Here is a 16420-nt window from a genome sequence, read left to right as displayed (position 1 = left end):
TTAAGATAAGTTAACCATTTAGTTTGAACCTTATTTGCACTTGGACAGTCCACGAGATGTCTCCCACAGTGGACAAGATGTCTCTGGCACTTAAAAAGTGGTCTGGCACACCCTCGAGTCGAATCATGACTAAGGAGAGTCGACTTCTGCAGAAAGACAGAAGACTGTCTCAATGGGCCAGTGTGCGAGACATCTCCAGCAGAGCGTGAGCTGTCTCCCGTAGTGGAGAACAGATTAGTTCTTTTCTCCGGTCAGAATGCGAGACATCTTCTTTGAAGCGCGAGCCATCTCCTTCAGAGAAAAAACAAAAGAGTGTATTTTGCAAGCTGTGCGGGAGCCGACTACTAAGAAGCACGAGCTGTCTCCCGCAGATGATAGCAGAAACTCAATTTTAATGAGGCAGTGTGCGAGTCGACTCCTATAGAACATGAGCCATCTCCCGCAGATGAAAGCAGAAACTCAGTTTTAATGAGGCAATGCACGAGCCAACTCCTGACTTACGCGAGCCGTCTCCCGCAGGATTAACAGAAATTCACTTCTGAAGAGTCTGATCTCGAGTCGAATCCAGACAGACTCGAGACGTCTCCGACCTGAGACGAGCCGATTCACAGAATGGCAGAGATATCTCCAAATCTGCTGGCACTCCAACGGCTAGTTTGTCAGAACTTCCAAAAGTGGCGGAACGGCTCTATTTTACCCCCTAACGGCTATTTTTCTGGTAGAAGACTGTAAGAACATGTGTCTAACAGTTTTTAAAAGAGAAACTAAGTGATCATAAAGAGCATTTAAGAGAAATACCTTAAAAGAGCATTTAAGAGCCATTCAAAGTAAAAGAGAGAGTAGAAAAACATCTTGAGTGAATTGCAAAGCTTTCTCTCTAATTAATGTTGCCTCAGTTATCCTTAATTTTCTGTGCAATCAGAAAAGGGTCAAGTAAAGGAGAAGCCAAAGCTCTTCAAGTAGCAATCCTTGTTTCCAGGGCTTCTTTCCTTTACTCCTTTTATTTAGATTATTATATATGCTTTTGTAAAGAAGCTTATACTTGTTTAAAACAATCATTTCATAACTTGTAACTTGATTCAATCAGAAGATTCAATTAATGGGTTAAGGCATTGTCCAAGCCTGTGAATTGGACTATGTTCAATCAAGTTTGGTTGGGGTTTGGTTCTAGTTGATAATCCAGAAAAAACCAACTAGGTTCGTTGTGATCTCAAAAAAACAACAAGTTGGGTTGTGAACTCGTAAAACAATCAAGCTGTAAAATAGAAATTTCTTAGTGGACAAATTTGTCACCACCATAGATCTACATATTCCTGTAGTGACAATTTTTTTTGCGATTATATATACAAACTCTTTCTAGAGGCAAAAATTATTTTATTTCTATAAAAAAAAATCTAAAACCAAATTTTCATATAGTATGCGGAAGGATCCTAATCCAAGTATGTTCTCTCTATTGTTGAACTAATCGAAGGAAGAGTAATTAATTTACAGGAAAAACTAGCTTGTTTGACTTCTCATGGAGATAGTATCCTCTATTCCTACCAGGATTAGGGTCATGTTCTTCCTAGGATTGGTTTAAACTTTTGATAATAAGCCCATGGACTTATTTCAATGTCAAAAATAGATTGGTCAGTGCTTATACAACAACTTGCAAAGTCAACTCGCGCGATGCCTTACTAATTTGAGTAGATCAACGACTCAGAGTTAACTTGCAAGTCAAAACAAATATATATATAATTTTAATACAAAATTAAATCATGTAGTAATAAAAATATGAACAGAATAATGGGACAAATTTAAAAATTAAAAATTTGATATTGATGTAATCTTCTAATCCATTTGTTAAATTACATTCTTTTTAGGATCGAATGATGCGACAAGTGAATCAATATTGACATATTGTTATACCAATTAATGTCATACACATGAGATTCTCTCCATTAGAAAAATATGGAAAGTTGTTCCCTATTAAACAAACTTCTCTGAGATCGGGATTCTAAAAATATAGAGAGAATGGGAATATACAAATCGACCAATGATGCAGGACCGGAAATCACTGCTGAGACGGAGCGTTTCGACGAGAAGATCACCCAAGGAAATCCGGAGCAGCTGACGACCGAGTTGTTTAATTTTTGTTCCTGTTGTGTTTCTGAATTCTGTTTGTTTTTGAATTCCGATTGGGTTAGGAGTCCTTTGTTTGTTTCGGTTTCCTGTTTTAGAGTCCGCAGGGTATTTCAATAAACCCTGTTAATAAGGGTTAGGGTATGCGTAGCCTATATAAGGCATCGCTAAAGTCTTAGGAGGCGTCTATTGTTTTTCCAGCCGACGTTAGACAAGAACTTTGTTCTAAGAGTTTCAGCATCCCCTGTTTCGAACTCTGTTTCTGGTTCAGCATCTCTGAACCAACTTCAACGCTTCCCCGCTGTGTCAACCAAAGAATAAATGTATATGTGCGTCTATATATATATATAACTCGATCAAAGACGAAGAAGAAGAGAAGAGAGAGCGTAGAGTAGAGGGTTCGGCGTCCCAGAAATTTCTTGACGAGGCCACAAATATGAATCCATCACAGGAGAAGAATCCCAGGAAACACAAGAAAGAAACTAAGCAAGACGAGGAGGTAACCTGCTGCCCTGATGTTAATCATATATTTATATTTTTCAAGTAAGAGCACTTCATCTAATGATCGTGGCCTTGAGGGCTGGTTTCTGATTGCTGGTTTTGAGACCAATCTATAATACCCTATTGTTGTTTTTTCCTTGTTGGGCGGGTTCAAGTGGGTGTTCGAGTTTTGTTTTAATGATCTTGGCCTGTAGAGAGTTCCTATTGTGCCCTGTTGCTCATCAATTTTTAGTTGGCTGCAGGGGATGGTTTCTCCCCACTGCAGCACAGCTTCCTTTTTGAGAGTGATGCAATACCTGTGGAAGGGCCCCTTCAGATTTCATTGGGACCGTTATGAAATCATAACAAAAGAGGACACACGATGTGCATGTATATGCTGCAATATAAATGTACTATGCTGATTTTATTACTTACGATTAATAACATAATCATACTATGTACGAATTATTATGTGGTCATGCAATTTTTCTTAGATCTTAAATTTTCGATATAGTCTTGTAATTTACTGATATAATCTTGATGAAGCGTTGTTTTATAGTTTACCAATACCTAATCTTATATTTTTTAAATTTTTCTTTCATTGTTTTTGTACTCACAATTTTAACTAAACTGAGGTGTTTGTGATCCGCTGTGATCCACAGATTTCTGAGTGTATCAAGTTTCCATGTTTTAAAACACCCCAAAGAGTGCAACAAAAGGGTCGTTTTAATGATGCTGTCATTTATAGCCGATATATTTAGTTTAGAACCCCAAGATTTTCCATCATTGTTCCTAACCCGACTTGTGTTATTATAATCATATGAAGGCATGCATCCAACCCCTGAGGTCCTCCAGTCACTCAACGAATGCCTTCCCCAGTTACTCATTCACTTAGGCCAAATCTTGAGAACATGCCATTTAATGCTATTAACCCAGTAATATGGCCTCCTTGATTAACCACCATTAAAGGGAAATAATTGGTGGTTCTTATAATAATGGGAAATAACAACAATTGTATTAACTTTTCAACAAAAACAACTTTTGTAGATAATGATGTTTTTATGCTTGTCCATCATCAGAACTAAAATATATGCTCTAAGTTCCTTATGAGAAGGCACTTGTTCTTCTTTTCATGTTATGCAGAAATCAAGGGATCAACATGTTAGAGCTACAAAAGAATCATCTAGCAAGCTATCAGGTGATGACATAGAGATTGCAAAAAATATGGACCCTCTTTGGAAAACCAAATCAGGAAGGTAAATATATTTTGATGATATTCCTATTTTATTGCTACATAAGGCGTTTATTAATCTCACATTTAAAAGTAGTTCCTTTTTTTTGGTGATATTAGAATTAGTTTCATGATCATTTATGCTTTTCTTTTTCCTAGTATAAATTATTATTAATTACATGGATTTATTCACAAGGCTTCTTTTCTATTACATCATAAAATAGTTAAGTGTAACTTGGCATCATATTAACATCCGATCAATTGTTTGGTTTCTCTTTTTTTTTCCTTCTCTTTGGTACAGCAGCAAGCTATCTAATTGGGAATCAACCAAATGCTGGGCAGAAAATGATCAGGAATATCATATGGAGCTTTTGTTTCGGGTTAAGACCTATTATCCTCTATCTGATTTTGTAAACTAATTGATCTTTAACGTTGTTTTAGTTATATGAGAAATGTTATTAAACTCTACTTATTTTGTTACACAATATGAACTTTATTTTCATGTAGATGGCTTGTCCATACAATTTCTCATTTTTATTTAACAACCATCTTGTGGACTACTTATAATTAGATGAGACAGTTACGAGTTGAGATAGCAAAATTATCTCAAGTGATTGACCGACTATGTCAAGAGATCGACCGCCTATCTCAAGAGAATGACGAACCAGAAGCTTTGGTAATTGAGATCAAAAACTTTTATTCTTTGGCATATATCTTCCTTTTTTTTTTTGGTGTACAAATATATCTTCCTTTCATTTGACTACTAATATTCATATGTAATGAGTTTACAACTCAATTAATTAATTTCCTTTATGCCTGATTAATGATTTTATAAGCCTTATGGAGATTGTTAATAGGAATGAGTCTATAATAAAGCCTTAATGATTAAAGTTTTCCTCTTCAAGGAGTAGTCATAACAACGAATTTATTGTAGCTGCTTCATGACCTTCGAGTTGCTGAATATTTTGAGCCATTAAAGTTTGACTTCTTTTAGTTATTTCAATTTTTGACTTATTTAAATATTATGTGATACCGCTACTCACTTTATGATATCATGATAAGATGTCTTACGTGCTTGCAGGCAAATCTTCCTATGAGTATGCGGCGATTGCCACATCTGACCAGAAATTGTGTGTTGGGGATGTGATAAGGGCTTTGCCCAATTCTTTTCTAAAAAAAAAAAATCTAGAGAAGACAACATTGATATTTATCTCGACATTCAATCCTAATATTAGTATCCAAAAGTTCCTTCCATCTCATAATAAAATTAACTTTGTTATAACCAAATCTAAAAGTGGTTCTATATGGTACCCAAAAAAAAAAAAGCAACTAAAGTTCTATCATGAAAAAAAATCATCTAGTCTTTGAAAACAAGCTACTAAATTCAGATATTGCCTAGTTCGCAACGATAAGAAAATAATTTTAATTGAAGAGATGAACAAGGAGGAAAAATAACTTTTATTGATTCAAGAAAAAAAGTCACTCGAAGGTCCAAGAATTCTTTTACTTGAGCTTTGCTTTCTCTTGAGTAGAATAGTGGTTTTGATTCCAAAGCATTCAAGACCTATTTGAGATCTATTATCCTATATCTGATTTTGTAAACTACTTGATCTTTAACATTTTATTAGTTATATAAGAAAATTTATTAAATTCTACTTATTTGGTTACAGAATATGAACTTTATTTTCATGTAGATGGCTTGTCCATACTATTTCTCATTTTTATTTAACAACAATCTTGTGGACTACTTCTAATTAGGTAACACAGTTACAAGTTGAGATAGCAAAATTATCTCAAGTGATTGACCAACTATGTCAAGAAAGCGACCAACTATCTCAAGAGATCGACCAACTATCTCAAGACAATGAGGAACCAGAAACTTTGGTAATTGAGATCAAAAACTTTTAATCTTTGGCATATGTATTACTTACATTAGACTTCTCAGATTCATACGTAATGAGTTTACAACTCGATTAATCTCCAATATGTTTATGATTTTATAAGCTTTATGTGAATTGTTATTAGGAATGAGTCTATAATAAAGCCTTAATTATTAATGTTTTACTCTTCTAGGAGTAGTCATAACAATGAATTTATTGTAGCTACTTTATGTTTATATATGCACATAAACCATCAAGTGTGACTAAAAAATTATGTTGATAAAACATTGGCTTAACAGGCTTGATATTTTATAAAATTTTTCAATGCTTTTCTTTAAAACCTGCATTGGCTGTTTAAAGATATCGTAATTTAACACATTTAATAGCATCATGTTTTGGATATTTCTATGAGATTTCTTAATGAGAAAAAGATGCTTTTAATACTTTATAATCGGACAAAAATATGCCTTAGCTGTAGTTTCTTAGAAAATATATCATTTTTTATGATTTTCTTTTTGCAACATTCTTCCGCAAGGTTTCTTTTTAATCATTTTGTTTTTGTTTCATGTGTTGCAGAATTTTTATATGGATAAGTTTGATATAATATTAGAGGCAATGCTGAGGCAAAGTTAGACGATAATAATTATATTTAGGATATTCCTATCTTTCTCTCTCTCTCCCTACCAAAAAACATGCTACATCATTTTAGCTCTTTGAAAAGTTATTATAAGATGGTTTGAGGGTCATTGTAGCAATGTAATATATTTTAAAGTCTATTTGGTTCTTTCAAAATTTATACTTATCTTATATTATATGCCAAGTAATTAAAGCAACTATTAAGAATAGTCAACTGGACCTTATGAAAAGGTATTCAGTAAATTATTTGATCTGTTATATTATTCATGACTGATTGTTTTTTTCTTTTCTTATTTATCTTTTAAGTTGGAGGCAGATGAGAAGATGATGCAACAGCTAGCTAAGTGAAAGCATGTCTAGAAATGGGCTTGGGGCAAGCAAAGCAACTTGGAGTTTACGCAATATGGATAGCCTTGATGTGATCGATTGTGAAACATTAATTGACTTATAGACAGAATGTAATATGAAGAAACATCATGACTATATGATACCTAGTGTTAGTGTTGTGAGTTGGTACAAAAACATCACATTATTGTTTAAGTCACTTCAATTCATATCATCTTCATGCATGTTTTTCTAATTATGCTTAATATCTTGCCAACACAATGACAGCTTGCTCGATATGCACCTATCTATGTATGCCCAAGCTCCAATCATCAATGTATTTTGAGCTATTTTGTTTATGGTAGATTTGTATCATTTACTATAGTTTCTACTCGGTGTGCTACATGGATTGAGTCAATGAAGATTTTGCTAATAATGGAATGGGATTTAAGGGTGATTGACACACTATCAAAAATCTATAATTTTTCATTTTCTTTTGATAATCTCTAAACAAACTTGTTCTTAGCCTAGTGAGTTACTATGTACTGGAAGTGTCAAGACCAGTCAGCTATGGCTGTTATATCATATAACGTTGGTGGATTTTGAATATTGGATCAGGTGATGGCAGCTCAAATATCAGCTTGATGATGATTGCATGGTAGAGAGGACTTGGGTTGTAGAAACAAACATTTAGTTCTCCCCAACTCCAATTAGGATTGCTTGTTAAATGATCCAGGAGAACTATTAGAGTTGATGTGGAATACTTTGACTACTATTAGGAAAACTAAATAGGATCCAAGAGCAAGATCCGGTACATTAGAAAGAAATCGAGTACTAAACTTCTGGAGGCCATTACTTATCGCTACAACATCCAATTGAGGTGCTCTATTTTCTAAAATCAGGTGACATTTTGGAGTTCTACGATGTAACATCCCTCCTAAAAGGTGTGGCACACTGGAAATTAAGGCCAAATTTCATTGTTTAAGCTCCAAATAGGCCAAACAAAGCAAAAAATAAAACTTTAACCGGATATATCTCCCAATCTAGGAAGAATTGGAGCATCTGTAGATAAAATCAATGTAGAAACTGAGATTTTAAATTTCATGATTATTTCTACTAGCAATGTCTATTTCAAGAAAGCTATGCTCTTTTTCAACTAGAAAAAAAATCCAAATCGAATTGTGCAATGACAGATCTCACTAGTATAAGTAGAGATTGTAACTTAGTTTTATAGTTTATTAATGAAAAAAAAAAGGAAACCTAAACTCTACTTTCCACTATTTTTTTACTTTTCTTAAATTTTCTTACAAAATTTAAGTTGAGCAGATTGAGAGATTTACTTTCTTCTCTCCGATCAAATTATTGAAATTGGCTTATTTCATGTTTAAACGATGGCATTCCTACCATCACTTCAACTTGACTTGAACTCGCATGTTATGCATGATGATGGATCCGAATGGTGAATCAAATACAATCAGAAGGCATGGATGATGAATTTTGATTCTCGGTACCTTTCAGATTCCTGCACTACAACTACAATTACCAAACCTTATAATGATCATAAAAGTCATGCAAATCTTTTGTCGAATCCATTAGGTCTTAACTATGGCAAGTAGTGTAAATTAGCACATGGGTGATACACCCAATATATAACATGTTATGCAGAAGCCAGCAGATAGTAAAGAGTGCACACTACTGCAATTATCCTGTATTTTATTAGAGGATGTTCCCTCAACTCAACAAAGAAAACACTCTTTAGATGACTGCAAAATATGCACTGATGGATCTATCCAGAACTATTAGAGCCTGGAAGAACATGGCGAGACCTATATTTTTTTGTTAACTGCATGATTTTCAGCTATAAAGAAAGAAAGGACAAGTAATTTTGCTGAAAATCTTATTGTATTAGAAATTAGAACTTCATGATTTTTTGCTCTGCATCTGATAGGAAACTCGTGTTACTCACCTTAGAAGGAGCTTTTGGTCATCGTACCATCTGGTTCACATAGACCTAGAACTTTCACAAGTGACACACAGCCAGATCACTCTGGGAAGAAGCTTTCAAATAGTGAACACACTAATCCTCATTTCATGACCACAAGAAAAGCTCGGCAAAGTGATTTTTGCAAATTATAATTTCTGACATGGCTGATACAAATATCATCGCTATAAAATTAGAATGATAAACCATGAATGGCAGAGACAGTGCTTTTATTGAGTCAATCAATTGATAGAAGGTATGAATACACTTAGCTTGTTCATGGCCTATCAGCTATAAGGCACATTAAACGAATGAAAGATGAGCAGGGTAAAACTAGAGAATCTTCAGTCAAAAAATTCCCATCGTGTCGTTGTTGGGGGATCAAATATTTCCCACTTAGTTGTAATGACCACAGGATTTAATCTGGCATTTGAGATCTTGAGAACATCTAAAATTTCAACACACTTTTGCACCCTCTTAGCCTGTGAAAAAATAAATAAGTGTCTCATGCTTCAATCTTCATGCAGTTTTTGCTTCAAGTAGACTATGAAAAATGAATTAAGCTAGGAAATATCAGCATGCAAAACCTTTATGTGACAAAAAAAGAAAAGACGGAGAGTCATCAATAATCACTGGCAATTAACTTTCTTTTCACTGAATATGAAACTTTTGATTTTCAATGGAATAACAGGACAATCTCTGTTTAACTGATAATTCAGTGAACAATTCACGCATCAAAGATCAGGAGCAGTCATCCAAATCTCTTTAATAATTTATGAAGTCAAGGATAGATGATGACTATTTTTGGAAGGAAAACTTTTAGAAGACAAGTCATTCTCAATTGCCCAAGTGTGATAACAAGTAAAAATTTATGAGATGCACACAAGGTTGCATATATTTCTATGACACTCTAATGATCACTAACAGGTATCAGTACCTGAAAATAGGCTTTTCCAAGATTCAATCTGCATCTAGTTGTAAAAATGTTACTACTTTCAGCTTGACATTTTCATTAGCATGCTTTCCCTAGTTTTCACCACCTTTTTTTCCACAAATACTATGATATTTGCTGGTGAAATTTCATTAACATGTACTTAATATACGCATAAAGAGGATCTGATACTTCAGAGTTTCTGTCCTTCAAGCATATGGCTTTCAGATATACTGTCAGGGTTATTATGGACAGGTAGGCCAATGACATAAATATTCTGCAAACTAAATGTGTCTGCTGAATGACAGAGCATAGGAATATATGTTAAACCACAAGCCAGGAGGATATCAATTAATAACTTAATCTCTATATAACATCAATATGTCTGCCAAATTTTAGAATTTTTAACTTTTAGTTTACTCTTTCTGAAATCAAGGCATTTGGTATAGATTGTACTCTAGTTTCTAAGTTGATATATGGTTTATTAGGATAAAGCACTTGCCACATTTCTGTCATTAGTTTCACTGGCACATCCATATGGATTATTAGTAGAACCCTATATTTGGATAACTAAATAAGGAAAAGAAAAGGAACAGTCAGTGCTAGACCTGTAGATTTTTCTGGGAAGAAGCGTCTCCTTCAGTAGGGATACAATCTAGTTTGACTGCTTGTCTCATAAGCAATTCTATCAATGTTGTGATCTGTACTTCTGCTACCTTATTCCCATTGGATATAGATTTCTCTATGGCAGTAACCTGGAAACAAAAGAAATTTGGCAATTAATAAGCACATGAAGTTATACATAATACTAATAAAGGGATACGCCTATTATCAAAATCTTGAAATTTATTAGAAGCAGTACATAAGGGTCGTGTTGACATCAAAAGCTATAATAATTTTATAGTTGCATCAGTAACCAATCAAAGGACTGTGACATCATTTTAACTTTATTTCTTACAAATGAATTCTCACCGTCATTATGGGACAGTGTCTGTAGGAAAATCCATTGACAAATTCTATACTCTTTTCTTTCGTTTCGTTTTCCTCTTTCCTTCTTCTCGGGTGGGGGCTGTAGGAATATGATGGTCTTCATCCTCTCATATGGCAACTCGAACTTAGTTTTTTCATGTAAAGAATCTAGGTCCCTTATTTTTAAGCACTCCTCTTTTCCCACAGGAACGTTATCATCTTGATTATTGCTCAACACTCTGTCCTGTACTCTGCAACTCCTGATCTTCAAATAACCCATTTGACGAACCTTTAATATAACGATTCAATAGAACATCTTGATACATTAATTATATCAATATTGAAATAACTAAGAGAAGCCTTAACTCATTTATTTACAAGCCATACATAACCTCCACATATTTTCTTGTAAGGGCCAAATCTCATCTTTCACCTGACACATCAGACATTATACTATCTTCATCTCTATCTCCAATTTATATAACACATATGCTCAATGTGGCTGAAAGTTATAGATGACAATGTGGTATCCCACCTCCTAAGTAAGAGTGGAGGCAAAAAGAAGCACATAGACTAAAATAGGAAGTTAAAGTTTATTCTAAAATATTCCAAACAATCATGATTTACGGAATCACAGCTATCCATAACATGCTCCTCTCTCTTTAATAAACCCTGTGCATAGCGTGTGCTCAGTTCTTGTCACAGCCAACTTCAAATGAATTTCTCCTAACATTTAGACTCCGTTTGCTTTGGAATCCAAGCAGAATAAAGAGAGATGACCAGTTTTCAGGTTATTCTGCTCAGCAACCATTTGCAAATTTGTGTTTTCCACCCCTACTCTTTTCCAGAGGCAAGAAACAACATTATACAGAATTGAAACGCCTATTTCTTCTTGTTTCAACCGGATAAATCAAGATTAAGCTACTCATTTGGAAAGGCAGGATAACTTTACCACAAGTTGAAGTAGGACAAGTGTAGTTGATTCCAGTCTTACTCAAACGAAGTCTCATTTTCCACAACTAGACAGGGTTAATATTCAATACACACCTCCCGTTGAGATCACAGAATCAAGGAAACTAAAGTAATAAAGAATTATAAGGCATTCATAAATTCAAATTTGAAACAAATACATAAATTGTAATCTAAAAACGTGACGAGGGATCACAAAGTAGAAATCACCACACCTGGTCGGCCAACTTGTCGACCTCCAGAGATACGTCGGAGATGGTTCGTTGGGCGCTATGGATCCTGGCATTCCTCCTCATCTCCACGTATCTCCTCTCGAGGCTCGTCGGGTCCTGGACCAACACCATCTTCGACAGGTTCTTCACTCCACAAAGATCCAGGTATTCGCCGTCCCTCCTCTCCTTCCCTCTGTACATCAGCCTCTGCTCCCCCGGCTGCAACCCCGTCTCCGCCGTCAGAAGCTTCTTCAACTCCCCTGCATGCAGACCAAAGCAAAAGGCATTCAACCTCAGCATTCCGGTGATCGACTGCCGGTGACCGGATTCACGCACCAAACCGCGAAATTAACCGCTGTCGGTGGAGGGTACGAATTTTAAAGAATGGTCTAACTACGATCAAGTACCGACGTCTTTATTATTACGGCCCACCATTTCCAGACGATGTCGACCGTCGGATCAAAGAACATACGAGGCAAGGGGTAAACAAGATCTACTCAATATTACCGCAGGGAAGGGCATTTCTGGAATAACGGTAAGACATTACCACGCATTTTGACAAAAATAATCAGATTAGTTTTAATTTTTTTCGCTAAAATACAATAAAACCAAGCAAAAAAAAAACTGATGTTTGTGCACGACTCTCAAAGTCCAGCTGTTTAGCATTTATATTCTAAATTTTTCTGGTTGCGGAGAACGAGGAAATAGTATCATATGAAATTAAAGAGCTGGAAGAGCAAAAATAGTTCCGAGCAACTGGAAACTAGCAGTCCCGATGAGAATTGTCAACAAAACTGTGGGCAATTCTGGCAATTCACCAGAGAAAACAACAACAACAACAAGAAAAGAATTGCGGTAATTAATTCGCTAGGGTTTGCCCCAGTAGACAAGGTCGCCGCGGGAGGAGTGCTAAGCCGGCAGGAGGGGGTGTAGTGGGCTTACCGAAGGTGGCGAGGGAGCTGACGGACACCTCGTACCTGGCAGGGCCGTACGAGATCCGCACTCGCACCTCCGGCGCCGCCGCAGCCCCGGGATCCGCCGGCCGCTTCTGGACCAGCATCCCCCCGGGTCTCATCTCCCACTCCACCTCCCTCCCCGCCTCCTCCAACTCCGCCGCCGGTCCCCCGTCCGACCCCGTTCTCCTCATGATCCTCGCCTCCCCAGATCCGCCGCCTCCCTCCCTTCGCGACCCGAACGCCCACTCGACCTCTCTCTCTCTCGCTATCTCCCTGTGAAAAGAAACGATTGGTGGTTTTCCGCCGACAGTTTTAGAAGCGACGGGAATGCGGATGGGCGCGTTTTATATGGGCGGAGTTCAGAACGCGCGGAATCTGGTGGCTTTCGGAAGGAAGTGGCGAATGAGATCGCGACACGTTCGGTCCTCTTTGTCCTTGCCCCACAGCTCAACGAATGCTGCCGAGAGCCTGAGAGGCGGAAATGGTGCCGGTCCATTTGATCTTCACGTGTCGCTCTCCTATTCGCTGAACCCTCGTCGGGACCCACTGTTTGCACTATGTAGGTTTTTGATATCCACCGTCTTTTTATCTCCATAATTCATACGCCTTTTGTGAGCCCCACATGTTGTCGAGAGGGTGTAAATGTGGGTCTCGGGAGACCGATGTGGTTTGTTAGGGCTTCTCTGTTAATGGTAGATCTTGCATAACTATTTCTGGACACGAAATAAAAAGCAATCGAGTATTCGAACTAAAAAGCGTGCTGATGTTATATATGATGTCCCATTTTCGTATCACGTCGCGGTCCGAGTCCTGCCCTTTGCGGTGGTCCGGAAGCTGGCTGGAATTACGATGCTGCCCTTGCTTTATAACCGTCATTGTGATTTGGTGGATCGAAGGCTTGGGGCCCACCGATTGGAACTGTTCGACTCGTTGGGTGGCTGAGATCAGCTTCCGTGTGGGGTCCGTTTGAGGTCCACCTGTGAGCAAGTGTCAAGACTCAAAAGTATCTTTCAGCCCTCCTCAGGGAATTTACTGACGCGTGTGCCATACCATCCAAAGAGAGGTCGCCACGTGCCCAGTGGGTGGCTGAGCTATAAGGGCCGTTTGATGGAGGGCCAGCTACACGTGCCGAGGGCTGGATTGGGGAACACCCAGTGTGGTGAGACCCTAGGATCACGTGGCGACTGCCGGGGGAGTGGGTGACAGGCGGTGGATTCCTCCGCTGGCCTGGCCGTCCCTTCTAGTTGGACTTGGGTCCTGTCCACTGATCGGCACTTGGGTATCCCCCCATAGTCAAGGGTTGTTTGGGTGCTTTGAGCTACCATATGGAGATGGCTTGTACATAAGCAGGCATTCAGCTCTGGATATTCTCAATTGGGATTGGCTGAGATGAATTAGCTGAGTTGCACCACTATATATTTTATCTTGAGCTGAAACGTGATTTAAGGGAGTAAATACGTTAGGTGGTGCTGGGACACCACATAAGGTTACCACCAAATTAGGAACTATGCAGGCCATAACCTTTGCAGCTGGGACACCACATAAGGTTACCACCAAATTAGGAACCATGCAGGCCATAACCTTTGCAACACCTAACATAGTTATGGACTGGTGTTGAAAGGAATATGGGCTGTTTGGTCATGGGAAATGCAGAAGATAGCCATGGTCACTTATCTCCTTCAAGTGTCTTAGCTTTCAATTTGTTCCAACCCAGAATGTATGAATCTGGATAGCTAACATGTTAATGATTGTAATATATAGTAAGCATCCAATTACTATGGAAGAAACTAAAGGCAAAATACTAACTGTTGGGGGAAAAATAGATCACTCAAAGCACGTGGTCAAATCGCCGGCACTTGATGACAAACGTGACGACAGCAAGCATACTCTCAGCAGTCACGATCTCAGAGCGCCCGACCTCAAAACGCTCGAACTTAGAGCACTCGGTCTCGGCATCGACGACCACAGAGCTCACGATCTCAATCTCGGCACGACCTTGGCAGACATGGTCTCGGCAGAATTAAGCCCGATCGACCTCAAGGCCAAGAAAGACCCAGTCAAAGGGAGAAGTAGACCTCCCCACTACACCGAAAATCAAGTCCTCCATATTCAGGATTAAATCCCGCGATCTCCACCTCAACGGCTGTCAACATTTGAATGCACATGATCTCAACGGATCGCCAGCTAGCCCGAAATCTCGGGCCATTTACGATAACTCATTAATTCGCACAATTACGTCCGATCACAGGTAACCGCTACACCCCCTTCTATAAAAAAGGGGGAGAGCTCTAGGCAGGGGACCTCTCCTTCTTCCTTCCCAGCCATTACTTTTCTCCATCACTTCTCACCTTTACTTCTCTCTATTAAAAGCCCCTCTATGACTTAAGCATCGGAGGGCCTGCACCAGAACCTCCGGCCACAGGCTTCTTGCAGGTCCGCCGGAGACATCCGTCAGCCACCGCACCACCAGCCGAAGCTCCTTCCAGATGGACCTGTATCCCAAGACCGAGATACCCATGACTCTTCAAGGGTCAATAATGGAGAACGGCGATATCACCAGGGTTCAACCCGAGCGTCTCTCCGGATAAAGCCGTTAGGAAAGAACCAGGATAAAAGGCCACAACCTTCGGAAGCCGAATCGACCCTGAGTCAATCAGTACCAGGACAGACCACCATGGCGACTTTCCAAGGTGGAGAACTCGACAAGAAGATCGAGAAACTCGAGCGGTAGATCAAGGTGCTCCAAGACCGGAGGGCAAGGCTCAAGGGCGACCTTGAGTTCACCACCAAGTCGCCTTTCTTCCATTAGATCGAGGACAAACCGGTCCCACCAAGGTTCAAAATGCCTCAAATAGAGCCCTACAACGGGACCACCGACCCTTCGAACCACTTAGAGAGTTACCGAGCCCTCATGGCACTGCAGGGATCCTCGGATGGTGTGCTCTGCAAGGTTTTTCCTGCAACCCTCCGAGGAACGGTTCGGCTTTGGTTCTCCAGTCTAAAGCCGAGCACCGTGTCTTCCTTCGAGCAGTTGGGCAGGTAGTTTGCTACCAATTTTGCCACCAACCGATGCCAGCGGCGAACGTCGGATTCTCTCCTCGACATTAAGCAAAAGGAAGGAGAGTCCCTCAAAGAATACATCGACCGTTTCACCGCCGCAATTTGGGAGGTCCGCGAGCTCAATCAGTCGATCGTCATGTCCATGCTGAAAACAGGATCTTGGTCCTACAGGTTCCTCTTCTCCATTGAGAAAAATTTTTCCTCTGACTTCATCGAGATGCTGGCCCGAACTCGAAAATATGCAAAGGCTGAGGAGGCCATCGCCTCCCAGCGGGACACAGCCGAGCAAGCCTCAAAGGGGCAGAAAAGACATCGCGAGGAGCGCGGCCGCTCAAGAAGTCGGTCTTCCCGCCGAGAGAAGAACCTGCCTCATTTGAGGAGTCCGCCTCGTCAGCGGGTGCAGCCCCGACCGAGGTCCCTACCTCGACTGAGATCCCCACCTCGGCCGAGATCCCCGCCTCGGCCAAGGATGCTCCCGGGGAGATACGGGAACTATACTCCCCTCAACGCAACTCGGGCAGAGATCCTCATGAAAATAGAAGGCCGAGGCTATCTCCAACCGCCACCACCGATGCGGAACTCAGAAGCTCGGCAACACTCTAGAAAGTACTGTCACTTCCACCGAGACCACGGCCACGACACCGAGGAGTGCTTCCGAGTCTGAGATGAG

At 39.3% G+C, this 16420-nt stretch overlaps 2 protein-coding genes across 4 annotated transcripts; one reads left to right on the top strand and one right to left on the bottom strand.

Moving 5' to 3' along the window:
• The first annotated feature begins 2270 nt into the window (after window positions 1-2270).
• Window positions 2271-6917, top strand: LOC120106877 (uncharacterized). Of its 2 annotated transcripts, none has more exons than XM_039119977.3 (6): window positions 2271-2620; window positions 3745-3857; window positions 4134-4212; window positions 4404-4508; window positions 5591-5716; window positions 6655-6917. In XM_039119977.3, the coding sequence occupies exons 1-6, from the start codon at window positions 2558-2560 to the stop codon at window positions 6694-6696; spliced, it is 528 nt and encodes a 175-aa protein (XP_038975905.1). In that variant the 5' UTR covers window positions 2271-2557; the 3' UTR covers window positions 6697-6917. The 2 variants fall into 2 exon arrangements, with proteins under 2 accessions (XP_038975905.1, XP_038975906.1); XM_039119978.3 differs by having other exon boundaries at window positions 2272-2620; window positions 4137-4212.
• Window positions 6918-8866: 1949 nt separating this feature from the next.
• Window positions 8867-13040, bottom strand: LOC103716262 (BAG family molecular chaperone regulator 1-like). 2 transcript variants are annotated; one of them, XM_008804193.6, is made up of 4 exons: window positions 12677-13016; window positions 11738-11994; window positions 10193-10339; window positions 8867-9135 (listed from the first exon to the last, which is right to left on the bottom strand). In XM_008804193.6, the coding sequence occupies exons 1-4, from the start codon at window positions 12879-12881 to the stop codon at window positions 8998-9000; spliced, it is 747 nt and encodes a 248-aa protein (XP_008802415.1). In that variant the 5' UTR covers window positions 12882-13016; the 3' UTR covers window positions 8867-8997. The 2 variants fall into 2 exon arrangements, with proteins under 2 accessions (XP_008802415.1, XP_008802416.1); XM_008804194.6 differs by lacking the exon at window positions 10193-10339 and having other exon boundaries at window positions 12677-13040.
• Between the last annotated feature and the right edge of the window lie 3380 nt (window positions 13041-16420).

This window comes from Phoenix dactylifera, chromosome 14 (assembly GCF_051530095.1).
Source record: "Phoenix dactylifera cultivar Ajwa chromosome 14, Ajwa_hap1_PhDact_Kaust_v1.1, whole genome shotgun sequence".
Classification (NCBI taxonomy): Eukaryota; Viridiplantae; Streptophyta; class Magnoliopsida; order Arecales; family Arecaceae; genus Phoenix; species Phoenix dactylifera.
Note: the sequence above shows the minus strand (reverse complement) of the source record. Positions and strands in the feature narration are given on the sequence as shown.

Coding starts and splice junctions, on each gene's coding strand:
- LOC103716262 (XM_008804193.6), bottom strand. CDS start 12,881: ATGAGGAGAACGGGGTCGGACGGGGGACCGGCGGCGGAGTTGGAGGAG. Junction 11,995..12,676: donor CAGCTCCCTCGCCACCTTCG/GTAAGCCCACTA, acceptor GTCTGCATGCAG/GGGAGTTGAAGAAGCTTCTG. Junction 10,340..11,737: donor TCGACAAGTTGGCCGACCAG/GTGTGGTGATTT, acceptor TTTTGTTTCCAG/GTTACTGCCATAGAGAAATC.
- LOC120106877 (XM_039119977.3), top strand. CDS start 2,558: ATGAATCCATCACAGGAGAAGAATCCCAGGAAACACAAGAAAGAAACT. Junction 2,621..3,744: donor AAACTAAGCAAGACGAGGAG/GTAACCTGCTGC, acceptor CATGTTATGCAG/AAATCAAGGGATCAACATGT. Junction 4,509..5,590: donor ATGACGAACCAGAAGCTTTG/GTAATTGAGATC, acceptor ACTTCTAATTAG/GTAACACAGTTACAAGTTGA.